Consider the following 16,419-nt stretch of genomic DNA (forward strand, 5'->3'; position numbering starts at 1 on the left):
ATACCAACCATGACATTGAGCCTCAACTTGGACTAAAATGCTAGATGGTGACAAGATGGTGACATTTTAGTTTACTTAACTGCATATTGATATACTAAATTAATGAGTAATAATAATTTTTTTCCAAAAGATACTATTTTAAACAGTTTATTTATTCTACAATTAATTTCAATTGTTCTAAATTTGTCTAAGTATCAGTAAAAAAAAGATGGCTTTGAGAGCATGGACTTTGACAAGAGTAACACATTCGAAATAGTGGAGGTCAGGCAGTATCTATGGAAGTTAATAAACATTCAAAGTTTTGGGTTGAGCCCCTTCAACGGCACTGGAAAGGAAAGGGGAAGAAGCCAGAATAAGAAACTGGGGGAGGCAGGGAGTACAAGCTAGAAGGTGAAAGGTGTAGCCAGGTTGGGTGGAGGACAGGCATGAAGTACGAAACTGGGAGGTGATAGGTGAAAAAGGTAAAGGGCCAGAGAAGAAGGAATCTGATAGGAGAGTGAAACAAGGAAGAAAGGGAAAGAGGAGGGGCAGCAGGAGAAGGTGATGGACAAATTAGGCAAAGAGTAGAGGTAAGAGGGGATCCAGAGTAGGAAATAGAAGAAGAGGGAAGATGGAGAGGAAATAATTACCAGAAGTTAGAGAAATCGATATTCATGCCATCAGGTTGGAGGCTAACCAGATGGAATATGAAGTGTTGCTCCTCCAGCCTAAGAGTGGTCTCATTGTGGCAGTAGAGGAGGTGATGAACTGACATTTTAGAATGGGAATGGGGATTGGAATTAAAATGTCTGCCACAAGGAAATCCTGGTTTTTGTGAATGAAACAAAGCTGCTTGACAGAGCGGGCCCTCAATCTACGCCGGATCTCCTCAATGTAGAGGAGGCTGCATTGGGAACACTGGATACCTAGACAACCCCGACAAACTCATGGGTTGCCTTAACTGGAAGAACCTTTTGGGGCCCTAATCGAAGGTTAGGGAGGAGGGGAATGGGTAGGTGTAGCAGTTATGCTTACAGGGATAAAATTAGTGGGGAGGGACAAGGGGATCACAGAGGGAGCAATCCCTGCAAAAAGCAGAGAGTGGGAGTGGAGGACGTAAAGAAGTGTTTGGTGATAGGATCCCATTGTATATGGTGGAAGTTGCAGAGAAAGATGCCCGTTGAATGTGCTGCAGGTTGTGGAGAATCTCTACCTTCTCCCCACTCTCTGCTTTGTGCAACGATTGCTCCCTCCTCCTTGACCACTTTGTTGAGCACCTTTGCTCCATCTGCACAAAGCAGGATTTTCCAGTGGCCAATCATTTTAATTCCAATCCCCATTCCCATTCAGACATGTTTCCTCTTCCCTCTTCTTCCATTCCCCATTCTGGTTCCCTCTTACCTCTTCTCCTCATTTGCTTATTGCTTCTCCCGGTGCCTCCCCTCTTTCCCTTTCTCCAATGATCAATTCTCCTATCAGATTCTTTCTTCTGCAGTCACTTACCCTTTCCACCTATTGTGGTGAACTACATATACCTGTCTGGACACGCCCCTCTGCTGACTGCTCCTGTGGCTCCTCCCACAGACCCCTGTATAAAGGCGATTGGAGGCACTGCTCCTCCCTCAGTCTCCAGGATGTTGTGTGGTGGTCTCTTGCTGCTAATCGTGGTCTCTTGCAGCTAATAAAAGCCTATTGTTCGCCTCCCGTCTCCGAGGGTTATTGATGGTGCATCACCTATCACCTCCCAGCTTCTTACTTTAATCCTGCCTCCTCCACTCACCTGGTTTCACCTATCATCTTCTCTTGATGCATTCCTTCCTTCCCCTCCAATCTTCTTTTTCTGGCTTCTTCCCCCTTCTTTTGCAGTCCTGATGAAGGGTCTCAGCCCGAAATGTCAATCAACGCTGCCTGACCTGCTGAGTTCCTCCAGTGTTTTGTGTGTGTTACTCTGGACTTCCGACATCTGCAGAATCTCTTGTGTTTTTGGAATTTGACAATGAGCCACAAGAGGCAGATGAGGAAAGGGATTTTAACAAGTCTTGTAAGAAAGACAATGGAAATGGGGAGGGAATTTTGTGTTGTATTTGTTGTATGTCCTTAACATCGAAGCCAAGGCTGGTAAAGGTAGAGTAAAATCAGGATTTCCCAAGAAAATAAATTTGGAAAGCATAGTTATTTTGCAGAGTTTGATGAATTTGGATGATGACGGCCAGTGGGTAGCAATTTTTAAAGTCAAGCTTTTGCTTGGCTGAGGGAGGTTGGGCCATAAGGAATGACTGAACAGGATCTAAGTGTCAGACAGGGAACCAGAGCTTTTGGTTTGCCTTAACTTTAAAGGTAGAAACTGGGCAGCCAATCCAGAAGCATTTGTTTGGAGCATTCTGTTGCTTTTACTTAAGGCAACATTGTGGGTTTCACAAACATGCTAAAAGGCAGATTCATATCAGTAATGAACCCCAAAGCATCATGCAGCTGATTACCTACTTTGGAAGTGTGGTGTAGGGAGGCATGTGTGCACAGCAAGGTCCATGAACAGTTATCGGACCCTTGATAGATTAATTTGGCCAGGAACTCTGAAGTATCTTTTACGTCCATCTGAGAGATCATAAAGTAGCTCAGCTTATGATCTCATCTGAAAGACAACACATCTGATAGTCTAGCACTGTGTTAATGCTGCACTAGGATACTAACTACTCAAGTCCTGGTCTGGGTAGCTCAAGTGGCACTGATCACTATTAACACAGGCTGGCTTATTGGCTTGGCCATGACAAAATGGGTTCCTGGCTCCTCTGGGCAGATATGTGTACTGAAGTTCACACTATTATTTTGTGCTAGAGTATTTAGAAATTGATGTACAGGTGGAACTGTGACATCTCTTGAAATTATATCCATTATGATTTTCAATATTTTCTCCAAATGGGTATTTCTTCACTTTGGGGATTTCAAAATTGACATTGCTACTGATTACATGTGGGATCCGCATAGAATTTTATCAAGGGAAGTATATTTGTATTTGAAGCAATAATCTTTGGCTCAAACTTAAAAAGTGGTATCATTAAACTAAAGAGAACAACAATATCAATCTCTGTAAAGTACTTAGGCGTACCCTGCAAATTAATAAAAAACCAGAAATCAGTTTTTCAAATCGGTCTGTTCTTTCCTATTTTAATTTGCGTTAAGTTATTGTTGGCTGCTAATTTATCAGTAATGTTAGGAACACTGCCTCACTGTCCTCTGGTGTTAACATTGCTGCCAGTCAAAGGGTAAATTTTTCAAAATGTGCTTTTTTAAGATGAGGAAAATATCATTGCCTTATTCTTATGCTTGTATTGATGTTATTTATTCCTAGATACATGTATTGGACCGACTGGGGAGAACATGCCAAGTTGGAACGTGCTGCAATGGATGGATCAGACAGAATGATTCTCATCAATAGTAACCTGGGCTGGCCTAATGGTCTGGCAATTGACAAAGTGGGGTCTAGACTTCTTTGGGCTGATGCGCACACTGAGGTACACACAGTTGTTCTGTCTGAGAATATAGTTGGTCAATGATGTGCTATTTTGATGTACCAGATGTGATATTTCTTAAAATTAGATCTCCCGTTATACTCAATATTTTTCCTCAATTGGTAGATCGTGTTTTGTGAATTTCAAAGGTTATGTTTCTGCCAAAACTATGGTATGGAAATAGAAGATTGTTAAAAGATGGGTATTAACCTTTCCCCAGAAGATTGATTTAGCTTAGAATTCTGACCACAAGACAGGACTATGTCCAGTGATTCTTGTGTTTAGCCTTTGTTTGTTTAAAGAATATAAGAAGACCAATAATTTATGATTATTTTAATCATGTTCCTTAGCGTATCGAAGCAGCAGACCTGAATGGTGCTAATCGCCGAACTCTGGTCACACCTGTCCAGCATCCTTATGGCCTGACTCTGCTTGGCCATCACATTTATTGGACAGATTGGCAGACTCGAAGCATCCAACGAGCTGACAAGGACACAGGCGGCAACATGATCACAGTGCGAGGCAACTTGCCAGGGCTAATGGACATTCAAGCGGTTGACCGTGTTCAGCCTGTCGGTATGTTCTGGCTTGTACCATGATGCTGCTGAGAGGATATTTCCCTCGTAGGAGATCTAGCTCTAGGGATCATAGTTCCAGAAGGAGGAATCATCTGTTTCAGACCAAGATGAGGAGGCATCATTGTGAGTCTTTGGAATTCTTGAACCCTGAGGCTTGTGGAGACTGAGTCATTGAATATATTAAGGACCATAAGACATTCGAGCAGAATTAGGCCATGCAGCCCATCAAGTCTGCTCCACAATTCCATCATGACTGATTTATTAACCCTCTCAACCCCATTCTTTTGCCAACTCCCCATGAACTTTAACGCTATGACTAACCAAGCACCTAAACCTCTGCTTTAAACATATTCAATGACTTGGCCTCCACAGCTGTCCATGGCAATGAATTCCACAAAATAACTCTCTGGCTAAAGAAATTCCGTCGCTTCTCTGTCGGAAGTGGACATCCCTCTATTCTGAGGCCGTGTCCTCTGGTTCTAGACTCCCACGCTATAGGATATATAACATGAAAAGAAGTGTTCCCAGTACTGACCCCTGCAGAACACCACTTGTCACAGGCAGCCAACCAGAATAGGGCCCCTTTAATCCGACTCTTTGCCTCTTGCCAATAAGCCAATCTTCTATCCATGCTGGTATCTTTACTGTGCTACCATGGGTTCTTATCTTGTTAAGCAACTTCATATGCAGCACTTTATCAAAGGCCTTATGAAAACCAAGTTAACAATATCCACCAACTCTCCTTTGTCTCAAGTTCCTCAAAGAATTCCAACTAATTCATCAGCAAGATTTCCCCTTTAGAAAACTATGCTAACTTTGGCCTAACTTAACCACATGCCTCCAAGTACCTCAGAAACTCTGGGTTAATACTAGACTCCAACATCTTCCCAACCACTGAAGTCAGGCTAACTGTCCCATAATTTCCTTTTTTCTGCATTTCTCCCTTGTTAAAGAGTGGACTGACATTTGCAATTTTCCTGTCCTCTGGAACCATTCCAGAATCCAGTGATTCTAGAAGATAAATACTAATGCCTCCACAATCTCTTCAGCTTTTGGAACCCCAGGGAGTAGTACGTCTGATCCAGGTAACTTATCTATCTTCAGACCTTTCAGCTGTCTAAGCTCCTTCTCCTTGGTTATAGCAACTACAAGACATTCACTTCTGCCTCCGACACACTCAAATTTCTGGCATATTGCTGGTGTCTTCCACAGTGAAGACTGATGCAGACTTGATGTGAAGACATCTAAGTATTGTACATCTGCATTTCTTTGACCCCCGTTACTACATCTCCAGTGTTCCAATTTGCACTCTCACCTCTCTTTTACTCTATATATATCTGAAAAAACTTCTAGTATCCTCTTTGATATTTTCAGCTAGCTTACATTAATATTTCAGCATTTTTCTCCTTATGTTTTTTTTGGTTGCCTTCTGTTAGTTTTCAGGAGCTTCACAATCCTCTAACTTCTCACAAATTTTTGCCATAATGTCCTCTCTTTAGTTTTTAAGCTCTCTTTGACTTCCCTTGTCGCCTCCTCTCGTCTCAAAGCCATGCAGCACAGAAGCAGGCCCAATGCATACATGCCAAACAAAATGCCTATTTAAGCTGGTCTCATTTTCCCGTGCTTGGCCCATCTCCCTCTAAACCAGGGGTTCCCAATGCTTTATGCCATTAAGCAAGGTGTCGTGGACCCAAGTTGCTGTAAACTCCACTATCAAATTGGGCAGCTTGTTTATAGGAGAATCAAAAGATACAGGGAATAGGTAGTAAAGATGTCAAGGTCTGATTATTCATTATGGCAGAGCAGGCTCAGGGAGTCATTTGGCCTACTTACACTCCAATCTCTTGAGTTCCTATGGGCAGGAGTGGAAATTCACGTCTGGGCAGCCTCCAAACTCTTGGCATGAACATAGATTTCTTGAACTTTTGGTAATTGCTCCTTCTTCCTCCCCCTCCTTCACCATTTCCCATTTCCCCTTCACCATTTCAATAGACAATAGGTGCAGGAGTAGGCCATTCGGCCCTTCTAGCCAGCACCGCCATTCACTGTGATTCCCATTTCCCCCTTCACAATTTCCCATTCCCATTTCCCTCTCACCTTATCTCCTTACTTGCCCATCACCTCCTTCTGGTGCCCCTCCCCCTTCTCTTCCTTCCCTGGCCTTCTGTCCTCTCCTTTCTGATTACCCCTTCTCCAGCCCTGTATCTCTTTCACCAATTGACTTCCCAGGTCTCTACTTCACCCCTCCCCCTCTCCCAGATTCACCAATCACCTTGTACTTCTGCCTCCCCTCCCTCTCCCTTCCTTCTCTGACTTCTCATCTCTTTTCTCCAGTCCTAATGAGAGGTTTCAGCCTGAAACATTGACTGTTTACTCTTTTCCATAGATGCTGCCTGGCCTGTTGAATTCCTCCAGCATTTTGTATGTGTTGCTTTGAGTTCCAGCATTTGCAGATTTTCCCTTGTTTATGGAAATTCACAACTAGAATACATAGATAATAAACAGATTTTCCATACATACACATTTTTATAATCATGAACATCTTAAATAACATTGTTGCATTTTATCACACGAAGATGCCACCATTGTAGAAAAGTCAGAGCCACTGATTTCTGTGAGCCTTAGAGTAGAGTGATTATCCCTTTTGTCTCACTGGTGATCCCACTCTGACCCTCCAGTACCATCACCCACTTCCTTTTCTTATTCACATATTGTAGTTCCTGGGTCGTACCCCCAACACCTGAGCTCAAGTTCTGGTTGGGCCCCAGCAGCAGTAAAGCTCAGAATATAAGGACATAAGAAATAGGATCAGGAGTAGGCCATCTGGCCCTTCAAGCCTGCTCCGCCATTCAATAAGATCATGGCTGATCTGGCCATGGACTCCTCTCCTTTTCCTACTTGCCTTTTCCCCATAACCCATAATTCCACTACGCAAAAATCTATCTAGCCTTGTCTTAAATATATTTACTGAGGTAGCCTCCATTGCTTTATTGGGCAGAGAGATCCACAGATATACCAGTTTCTGAGAAAAGCAGTATCTCTTCATCTCCGTCCTAAATCTACTCCCCCAAATCCTGAGGCTAGTTCTAGTACTCATTGATCTATTGCTGGGGTCTAACCATGAACCTGATTTGTTTTTTGTGCGAGCACGTCAGGCAGACAGAGTCTGTGAAAGGTTCCTCTGAACAGAATAAGAGCTTTATTTGGAGAAACAGCAATTGTTAGTGGCAACTTTGAAGGATTTGACATCTTTTATTTAAAATGATTGAATTATCCCAAAGGTGAAATTTAACCACTGAAGATTAAAATGGCAGAGCTGTGTTTATTTTTGAACAGTGTAATTTATTTTGAATTATTCATTGCCTCAAATTGAGTTACTTTAGAAGAGCATATTGAATGCTCGAATTGGTTTATCTTAAACATATTCCTACTTGATATTATAAAACTGCACTCAGAAGTTCTTCCTGCATCCTGTTTCAGAGATTTCACTTTGTCCTTCAAATTCTTTTGAAAGAGTTTTTGTTTTCTCTGCAGGTTTTAACAAGTGTAGCGTCAGGAATGGAGGCTGCAGTCACCTCTGCCTCCCTCGTCCTGGTGGTATCACCTGCGCATGTCCAACAGGAATCAAAATGAAGACTGACGGCAGAACTTGCGACAATGCCCCTGAGACCTATCTGCTCTTCTCCAGCCGTGGCAGTATCCGGAGGATCTCTCTGGATACAACCGACTACACCGACGTATACGTTCCCGTTCCTGAACTGCATAACGTCATTTCTCTGGATTATGACAGTGTGGAAATGAAGGTGTATTACACAGATGTCTTCCTGGATGTCATCAGGTAAGTGCACAACATTGTCTAACTAGCCAAGTATTTTGTCATCTGATAAATTGTTCATAAACGACTGGTGAATGACTATTTGCTGACATCTGGACCCATGATTCGTAAATGTGAATAAAAATGAATGGGAAGATGGAAAGTATTGTGCCAACTGATGCTCATTTGAAGTGGACATGCCCTGGATCAGAAAGTTATGCCTCACTCCACACTCCAGGCAGTGGTGAAGAGAGCTACATCAAATGTAAGGTTGAATCATGAGCTGTTCTCTCAGACTGGGATCAAAGATCCCATGCATTATTTTGAAGGAGCAGGGAAGTTATTTTTGGTTTCCTGAACAATATTCTTGAATCAAACTTTCTAAAGCAGATTATCTGATCTTTAATACCATGAGAGCTTGCAAAATGCTGTTGGCATTACATCCATGGCTATTATTCCTCTGTTTGTAAAATGTTTTGGGAAAAATGGTTTGTGAAAGGAGATCTGGAGATACCTATCTGACAGATGCTTTCTTGTTACCATGAAAAATCCATGATTTTTCTGAGGAAGTTCTTGGGAACTGAAGCAGGAAGCTTGCCCCACAAAAAGGAAAAACAATTTGACATGTACTAAATTCATTCAACGCGGTAAAATGGAGATCCTGAAAACTGATCATTAGAAGGTGGAAATCGTGTACAGGTCAGGCAGCATCCTTGAAGAGACAAATCATTAGTGTTTTAGGCTACTGACATTTCATCAGAAATCTGATGAGAGGTTATTGATCTGAAGCATTGATCCCATTTCTGTTTTCATAGGTGTTACCCAAATTGCTGAGTAACTTACCATTTTTCTGATTTTTATTCTGGATTCTTTGAATCCCACGTGAACATGGTTGTTGAATTGCTTTGGTTGAGGTTGTCTGCTACTCAGAATCCTATACCAATGGTCAGAGCAACAGTAAAATAACTCGAGACGTACAACTTGTGTTCAGTGATAGAGTTCTAGAAACTTCATGGATGTTTCATGGGAAGCAATACTCACAAAATTAAAGGTTGTCCAATTGCATTGCTGTGGCATCTCATTGTGTGAGTACAGTATGCATTTCATGAGCTTTATCTGTGAATAGCTGTCTGGTGGATCTGTTCCGATCTCAGGATTGATCTTCATATGACTTCAGCTTAGGGAGGCAGTAAAAGGGGAAGGCAGATAGGATTCTAGCTTCTGGTAACAACTGAAGTAGAAAATATGGACGCTCCATTCAAAGCAATAAAGGGCACTGTTCTTTATTTTGAGCATACGAGCTTTCACACAACATAAATCCTGTTTTCCTTGCATTAAAATTAACAAAAAGAAATTGACTGAGAATCCTACAAGGATTCTTGATCAATTTAAACCTACTTGTTTTTCCTAAACACGGAATTCTGCAGATTCTGGCAATCCAGAGCAGTGTATGCAAAATGCCTGGAGGAACTCAGCGTCAGTGGAGAGGAATAAATAGTGAACATTTCAGCCAAGGTCCTTCATCAGGACTGGAATGGAAGGGTGGGGGGGGGGTGGGGAAGAAGCCAGAGTAAGGAAGTGGGGAGGTCTTTTATTTCCATGTAGTCCTGATGAGGCTGAGAGCCAGGAAACCACCCCCACCTTCCCCGGCACACTCGGAGAACTTGCACTAATGTGGCAGGAAGAACGGCCTCCGCTCTTTTACAGAATTCATGTTTGGCTGTCAGGCCGTCAGAGTTGCCACTTGACAGCTCTGCTCAGAATTGAGATTTCCATGTACAATTGGGTCACTCAAAGCTGCCAGTCACTCTTGTAAACTCTGGTAGCAAGGAGTCGTGACAGAAAATTGACCATAAGAGAGAGAGGCATTCCAGTAATAGACCAAGTATTAAAATGCTCACAGGGTGATGGGAGTGAATTGGATGCAAGTAGTTTGACAATGAGAATTAAATATTGTCTTCAAAAACTTCTATTAATTAATGGAAATGACAATTTTAGTTGTTATGATCCATCAAGCAGGGATATTAATTACAACACTATGTTGTAATAAGTCAGCAGCACCACCACTTTCCAGAGAAAGGGAAATATTGAGAAGCAGCCAATATCCTTGACCTTTAATTATATCTCAACACCTGGTTTTAAAAAAACATTGCAATGGACTTCAAGATTATTTATGTAATTACATCTTAGGTATGTTTAAATAACCACACAGTCATGGAGTTATACAGCATTGACTCAGGACTTTTGTCCCGCCTCATTTACACTGACCTTTAATTCCATCTTCAGTGATCTCATTTATCCACATTTAACCCTGTGCCCTTCTATCATGTCTAGTAATCTCGGAAATTAGCAGTTGTATATGATAGCATCACCTTCTCTGGTTGCATCCTCTGAATATCAGCAACTCTCTGTGTAATAAATCTTACCCCATTAGATCCCCTTTAAAATTATTTCCTCTCACCTTAAACCTGTGGCCTCCCAATATTAGAGAAAGGATTCATACTATCTGGCTGTCATGGTTTTACTTTCCTACAGAAGGTCGCCCCTTCTTTGCTCCAGGGAAAACAAGCCCAATTTATCCGATAAACTAAAATCCATTACCAAAGACCTGAAATCCATGCCTCATCCTGGTGAATCTCCTCTTCATATTTCTTATCTATTTATATATCTTTTGCATCTCTCTGAATACTTAATATCAAGAATTGATCAATATGTAGCTGAGGATTACTGGGAAGAAGCAGGGAAGTAAAGGCAGGGCAAAGACGAGATCTGGTCCTATCTTACTGAATGATACAGTAGGCTCAAGCACTTGTATGATATATCTTTTACCCTTTTTTTATGCTGTGTGTTATTGATAATGACTGGAGGAGCTGGAGTCCAGTCAGTCCCTCTGACTATTTATTTGCAAATTAATTATCCCATTTGAAGTATTTCAGTTTACACTTTTTAAATACTCGTCTTTATAAACTCTGCTTTTTTTATTTCACAGAAGTGCAAACCTCAATGGCAGTGGCATGGAGACTGTGATTAGCCAGGGTCTAAAAACAACTGATGGCTTGGCCATTGACTGGGTAGCAAGGAACCTGTATTGGACAGACACAGGCAGAAACACCATTGAAGTGTCTTGGCTCGATGGAACCTGTCGCAAGGTGCTAATCAACAACAGTCTGGATGAGCCGAGGGCAATTGCTGTATTTCCCAGGAAAGGGTAAGCTCCTCTTTTTCAGAGAATGGGGATCCATTGATGTACCAGCTCTTAATTGGAATGTTATGTCATGTTCCATATTTCCTTTCTGAAATTACAGCTGTCAACCTTCTGACAGCCAATAACTGTCAAGGTACTCTTAAGTGAAGAATATACTGAGCACAAGCCATTTCTGGAAGTGTTTGCATTGTACACCCAGTGGCCATATTACTAGGTACACCTGTACACCTCGTTATTGCAAATATATAATCAGCCAATCATGTGACAGCAACTCAATGCATGTAAACATGGTAAAGAGTTTCAGCTGTTGTTCAGACCAAACTTCAGAATGGTGAAGAAATGTGACCTAACTGTCTTTGACCACGGAATGGTGGTTATGGCCAGTTGGGGTGGTTTGAATACCTCAGAAACTGCTGATCTCCGGGGTTTTCATACACAATAGGGTCTCTAGAGTTTAAAGAGAATCATGCGAAAAATTAAAAAATAACATTCAGTAAGCAGAAGTTTTGTGAGCAAAAATGCCTTGTTAATGAGCAAGGTTGGAGGAGATTGGCCAGACTATTTCAAGCTCTCAAGAAGGGTGACGATAGCTCAAATAACCACACATTACAATAGCGGGGTGCAGAAGAGCATCTCTGAATGCACAGCATGTTGAACCTTGAAGCAGATGGACTACAGCAGCAGATGACCACACCAGTTTCCATTCCTGTGGTACACTCAGTACACTCCTGAATTTAATAATGTGGCCACTGAGTGGATATCACTGTTGAGGAGGTATAAAGTACCTCTACTTCGTTCTGAATGTGTTGATTTACCAATCAATTCTCCTGTTTGTCTCCATCCCAGTAACACCTAAGGTGACAGACATTGGACTTAGACTGAAACAGATGTAGAAGCGTTTGACTTGACTCAAATTTAGCAAAGGATTATCGATGGAGTTAAGTGGAGAGTCAATGTTTCTGGTCAGGACCCTTCTTCATGACTGGAATGAAAGAGAGGAGCTATCCAATGTAGAAAGGTGGGGGGAAGTGGTGGGGGGGCAAGAGCAGGCAGATGAGAGGTGGATCCAGGGGAAGGCGATGATAAGCATGGGAAGGTAGGACAGTGGGAATGATGCAAGCAGGGTGATAGTTGGAAGTGACAAAAGTCTGAAGAAGATGGAATCTGATAAGAGAGGACATTGGACATTGGAAGGAGGTATGTGTGGGTGATGGGCGACTGGAGAGCATGGGAGAAGAGAAGGAGATAGTCAGTGCAACCAGGAAAAAAATGCCAGTTAGAGTGTTTTCTGTAAATTAGAGAAAGTGATATTCATGCCATCAGCATGGAGACCCCCAAGGTGGAATATGAGGTGTTCTTCCTCCAATTGCATGTAGCCTCAACTTGGCAGTGGAGGCAGCCATGGACAGACATGTTGTGCCAATGGGAAGTAGAATTACAGTGGCTGGCCACAGGAAGATCCTGGTGGGTAAAATGGGGAGTTGAGTTAAATGATTGGCCACCATCTGGTGATACTAAAGGTCTCACTTTTCTGATCCTACTCACCCCTATTACCCTATCTCTCTCTTCCTCACCTTCTCCACCTGCTCATCACCCACATACTCCTCCCACTGGTTCCCCTCCCCTCCAGCTTCCGCCATCCTTCCCTATCAGATTCCATCATCTTTCTCCACGCATCACCTCCCAGCTTCTCGCATCACTCTCATCACACCCTCAAATGACTATCTCCCCACCTCGGCTGGAACCACTTATATTCATGTCAACCCTTGCTCCACCCCTCCCCTCCAGCTTTTTATATTGGCTACCTCCTTTTTTCATTCCAGACCTGATGAAGGGTGGAATGTCCATTTTCCTTCATCAGTGCCACCTGACCCGCCCAGTTCCTCTAGCGCTCTTGTGAGTTGCTCCAGATTTCCAGCATTTGCAAACTATTGTGCCTCCTTTGTAAGGGATTAGGCCAGGACTAATTGTATTTGAAAGAGAAACAATCATAAACGATGTTGGAAGATCCAGAGACTGTCCCTGAGATGCTCCAATGCCAGCTTCAAAGTAAGGACAGACAGTACTTTGTAAAAGTCTTAGGCACATACCTATATATAGCTAGAGTGCCTAAGACTTTTGCACAGTACTGTAGTAATTTTAAGTATAGCACTACTGCAAAAGCAAAACAACAAATTTCATGACATGTGAGTGATGATAAAACTGATTCTTGATATCGGCCTCTATTGTGGCCTGAGAGTGGGACGGGGGCAGGGAGACGGGCATCATGGTTGGGAAAAGGGGAAGGGAGAGGGTGGGGAGCAGGAAGCAGTAGAGAGGCATTTTGTAATGATTTCTAAACCAATCGTTTGTCATCAAAGGACATTGTTTGGTGTCTCGGGGCTGGGTGTGATTGCACCATGCCATGTCATTGGCACTCCTTCTCCACCACCCATCCTACACCAGCCCTGCAGCACTCCACCCTCACCATTCCCAGCATCCATTGCTCCTGCCACATTTACACACTCGCTCTCCGCTCCACATTGAGAACTACGGTACTATGCAAAACGTCTTGGGCTGAGTTTAGTTTTGAGATTATTTTCCAATATTTGAAAGGGTAAGGCCGCTATGGTTAGTGCTAAAATGCAGAATTAATCTTACTATTTGCTTTAATGGATCAATAAGAGACATGAACTGTAGATATTCTTGGCAGTGTGTATCTTTGTAAGAAATATATGACATTATTGAATGAAACACATAAAGTCATGTTTCTTGTGATAATGCATCTGTTTGCTGAGCCTGTGACTGTGGAATTAAATGTTCCTGTGAAATGAGTCAATCCAATATAAAAATGTAAATATTATTCTGATGCTCTTTGAGGTATCTCTTCTGGACAGACTGGGGAAATCTTGCCAAAATAGAGCGTGCACAGCTGGATGGAACAGACCGCAAAGTCCTAATCAACACAGATCTGGGTTGGCCTAATGGTCTAACCTTGGATTATGACACAAGAAGGTGAGCCGAGTGAAACCAAGGTTTGAATGGGCCTTTGGAAGATTGATGGAAAATGGGCTGGAGGGAGCAGAAACTTAATTAGCTGGTTTAGGTTATGAAACAATGCTTTATTCAACCCTGGCTCTTTGCCAGTAGTCTACTCTAGCAGCCAGTTAAGATTTCCCTGAGCCATTCAGTGTGGGAAGTAATTAGCACGATATGATGGTCCTTGAATTCCTCTTTTGCATAAAATTATCCAGAAGATAATGCAGTGTGACGTGAAAAGTCTTATTGAATAACTTTCGTGCTGGAGCTGTGTTGCTGGTGTAATATCTCATTGATGTTAAATTTGGGATTACATAGGAGGTCACTTCCTTCCTGATTATGGACATAAATTTGATCAGAACTGTTATTCCTGGCAGGATCTACTGGGTGGATGCTCACTTAGATAGAATAGAAAGTTGTGATTTAAATGGGAAACTTCGGCAAGTTCTGATCGGACAAGTCACACACCCCTTTGCCTTAACTCAGGTAAGAAATACTTTATTTAAACTTTCATACAGAATAGTGATGCTGAGGATGACAGAATATATACACACTATGACTGTTGCATCGATGTACTGTAGGCAGTGCAGGTGGCAAGTAAGGTACCTTTCATGCAGAGTGTCAAACCAGCTGTCTTTCATGTCGATAACATCGCCATTGCCAATGTCCATTATAATCTTCCGGGGGGTGGGGTTGCCAGCAGTGCCCTCCTGTGTGGACCTTTGTATTTGAAAAGAAAGTTCTTTTTCCCATTTGACATCAGTATGGGACATTAACATTATAGTGTAAAACCATGAGATGTCTTCAAGCTGGGGCTAGGTATCCGCAGGACTCATTAAAAGGAGTGACTGGTAATATAATAGCCCAGTTTACACTAATGCACTACGGAGATTAGGGTGGCTCAATTACTGCCACTCCGCTCCATGGTCTCTTCCTCACCTATTTGCCACCCCAGACCCAGCCCACTCCCACTGGATCAAGCTGTTCATCAGGGACTACTTACCACCGTTCGTGTCTTCATTGTAAGGGCATTGTTGGCAAAGCCCCCATGTGATTTCCATCCCTAATTGCCCTCAGATGGTTCTCAGGAAGCCTGAGTGACGCCTTTGGTGCAGCCATTGTAGTGAAGGCGTTTAGTCAGTTGAAATCTGAATCATTTATATTATCAGCAATCTGAATTCTCATCCTTGTTTGAATAATAAGCCATCACAGATTAATTATGAAGTACTCCCAGTCAGATATTTGGGATTTTAGAAATAGTTATATCAACGTGCTGAAATAATGTAATGCATTGGTAGAGGTAATAATCAGCAATATATAATCATTAACTTAATAGCTATATTCTGTTAATTTATCCAGAATAACGCAGTTATTTTAGAACATTGTAAGAATGAATATGAATCCCATGATTTTAAATGAATGGCTGAAAATCTTGGTTTGCTTGTACATTCCTGGCAATTGGAAAACCCTGCTCGAACTTGTGAATTCATAGCTAAGTCCCCAAAGGCAGGTACTGTTCCATGCTCCAGGAGAAATTGAAACTGATCTCTCAACCTAACCACAGTGACAACTGGATGTTTTGTTAGTCCAGAGATAATGCCAATTAAAACACTTCTGTAAAATCTCTAATGCGGTAGGTTCTTTTCAAAAGATTAAAATAATTTGTTTTCTCAGTACTGCACTTTTGGTAATGAAGTGTATTTTCATTTTGACTCTTGAGTACCAGATTGATAGGAAGTACAATGCAATCTAGAATAAGGAAGGTTTTTGTCCCACAGATTTGGTCTCCTTACCTAAGCAAGAATTACCATTATTGGAAGCAGTCCAAAAGTGTTTAACCAGGCTAACTATGGGAAAAGAGAATTCTCCAGTCAAGAGGGTTTAGCATAGTGGTCGCCAACCCGTCGATCGCGATCGACTAGTCGGTCTTGGGGACTTCCCCAGTAGATCCCGAAAAAAAAGAAAAATAAATACACAAATACTGTTGAGAGACTGTTTCCGGGTTGCAGGGTTTTAGTTCCGTTCTTGCTGCCCAGTGTGCATACGTATAGCTTCCCCCCCCCCCCCCCCACACACTACACAGTGTACTTCAGTGATCCCCAACCACCGGGCTAGAGGAAACAATGAGTCAGCTGCACCTTCCCTCATTCCCCGTCACGCCCACCGTTGAACTTGAATACACGTGAGGTCATTACCCAAGCGCGCCAGAGTTCACTGATTGGCCTCCGGTAACCGGCCGGCGGGAAGTGCCGATGCTACCGGCCCGGAGCACGGACAGACGGGCGCTGCCTCTGAACCTGTTTAGCACTCCGAATG

At 42.5% G+C, this 16,419-nt stretch overlaps 1 protein-coding gene and 1 long non-coding RNA gene across 4 annotated transcripts in view; one reads left to right on the forward strand and one right to left on the reverse strand.

The window, feature by feature from the left end:
- lrp4 (low density lipoprotein receptor-related protein 4) overlaps positions 1-16,419 on the forward strand; it is a 417,332-nt gene that overhangs the window by 359,515 nt on the left and 41,398 nt on the right. For all 3 annotated transcript variants that reach the window (XM_073049685.1, XM_073049686.1, XM_073049684.1), the window contains exons 26-31: positions 3,329-3,491; positions 3,839-4,064; positions 7,601-7,904; positions 10,870-11,088; positions 13,945-14,079; positions 14,481-14,589. In XM_073049685.1, the coding sequence (XP_072905786.1) occupies positions 3,329-3,491; positions 3,839-4,064; positions 7,601-7,904; positions 10,870-11,088; positions 13,945-14,079; positions 14,481-14,589 (1,156 nt within the window). The remainder of the gene's footprint in view (positions 1-3,328; positions 3,492-3,838; positions 4,065-7,600; positions 7,905-10,869; positions 11,089-13,944; positions 14,080-14,480; positions 14,590-16,419) is intronic.
- The window catches only part of LOC140729657 (uncharacterized), an 80,644-nt gene that overhangs the window by 3,555 nt on the left and 60,670 nt on the right, over positions 1-16,419 (reverse strand). The window lies entirely within an intron of this gene.

Source organism: Hemitrygon akajei, chromosome 6 (assembly GCF_048418815.1).
Source record: "Hemitrygon akajei chromosome 6, sHemAka1.3, whole genome shotgun sequence".
Taxonomy (NCBI): Eukaryota; Metazoa; Chordata; class Chondrichthyes; order Myliobatiformes; family Dasyatidae; genus Hemitrygon; species Hemitrygon akajei.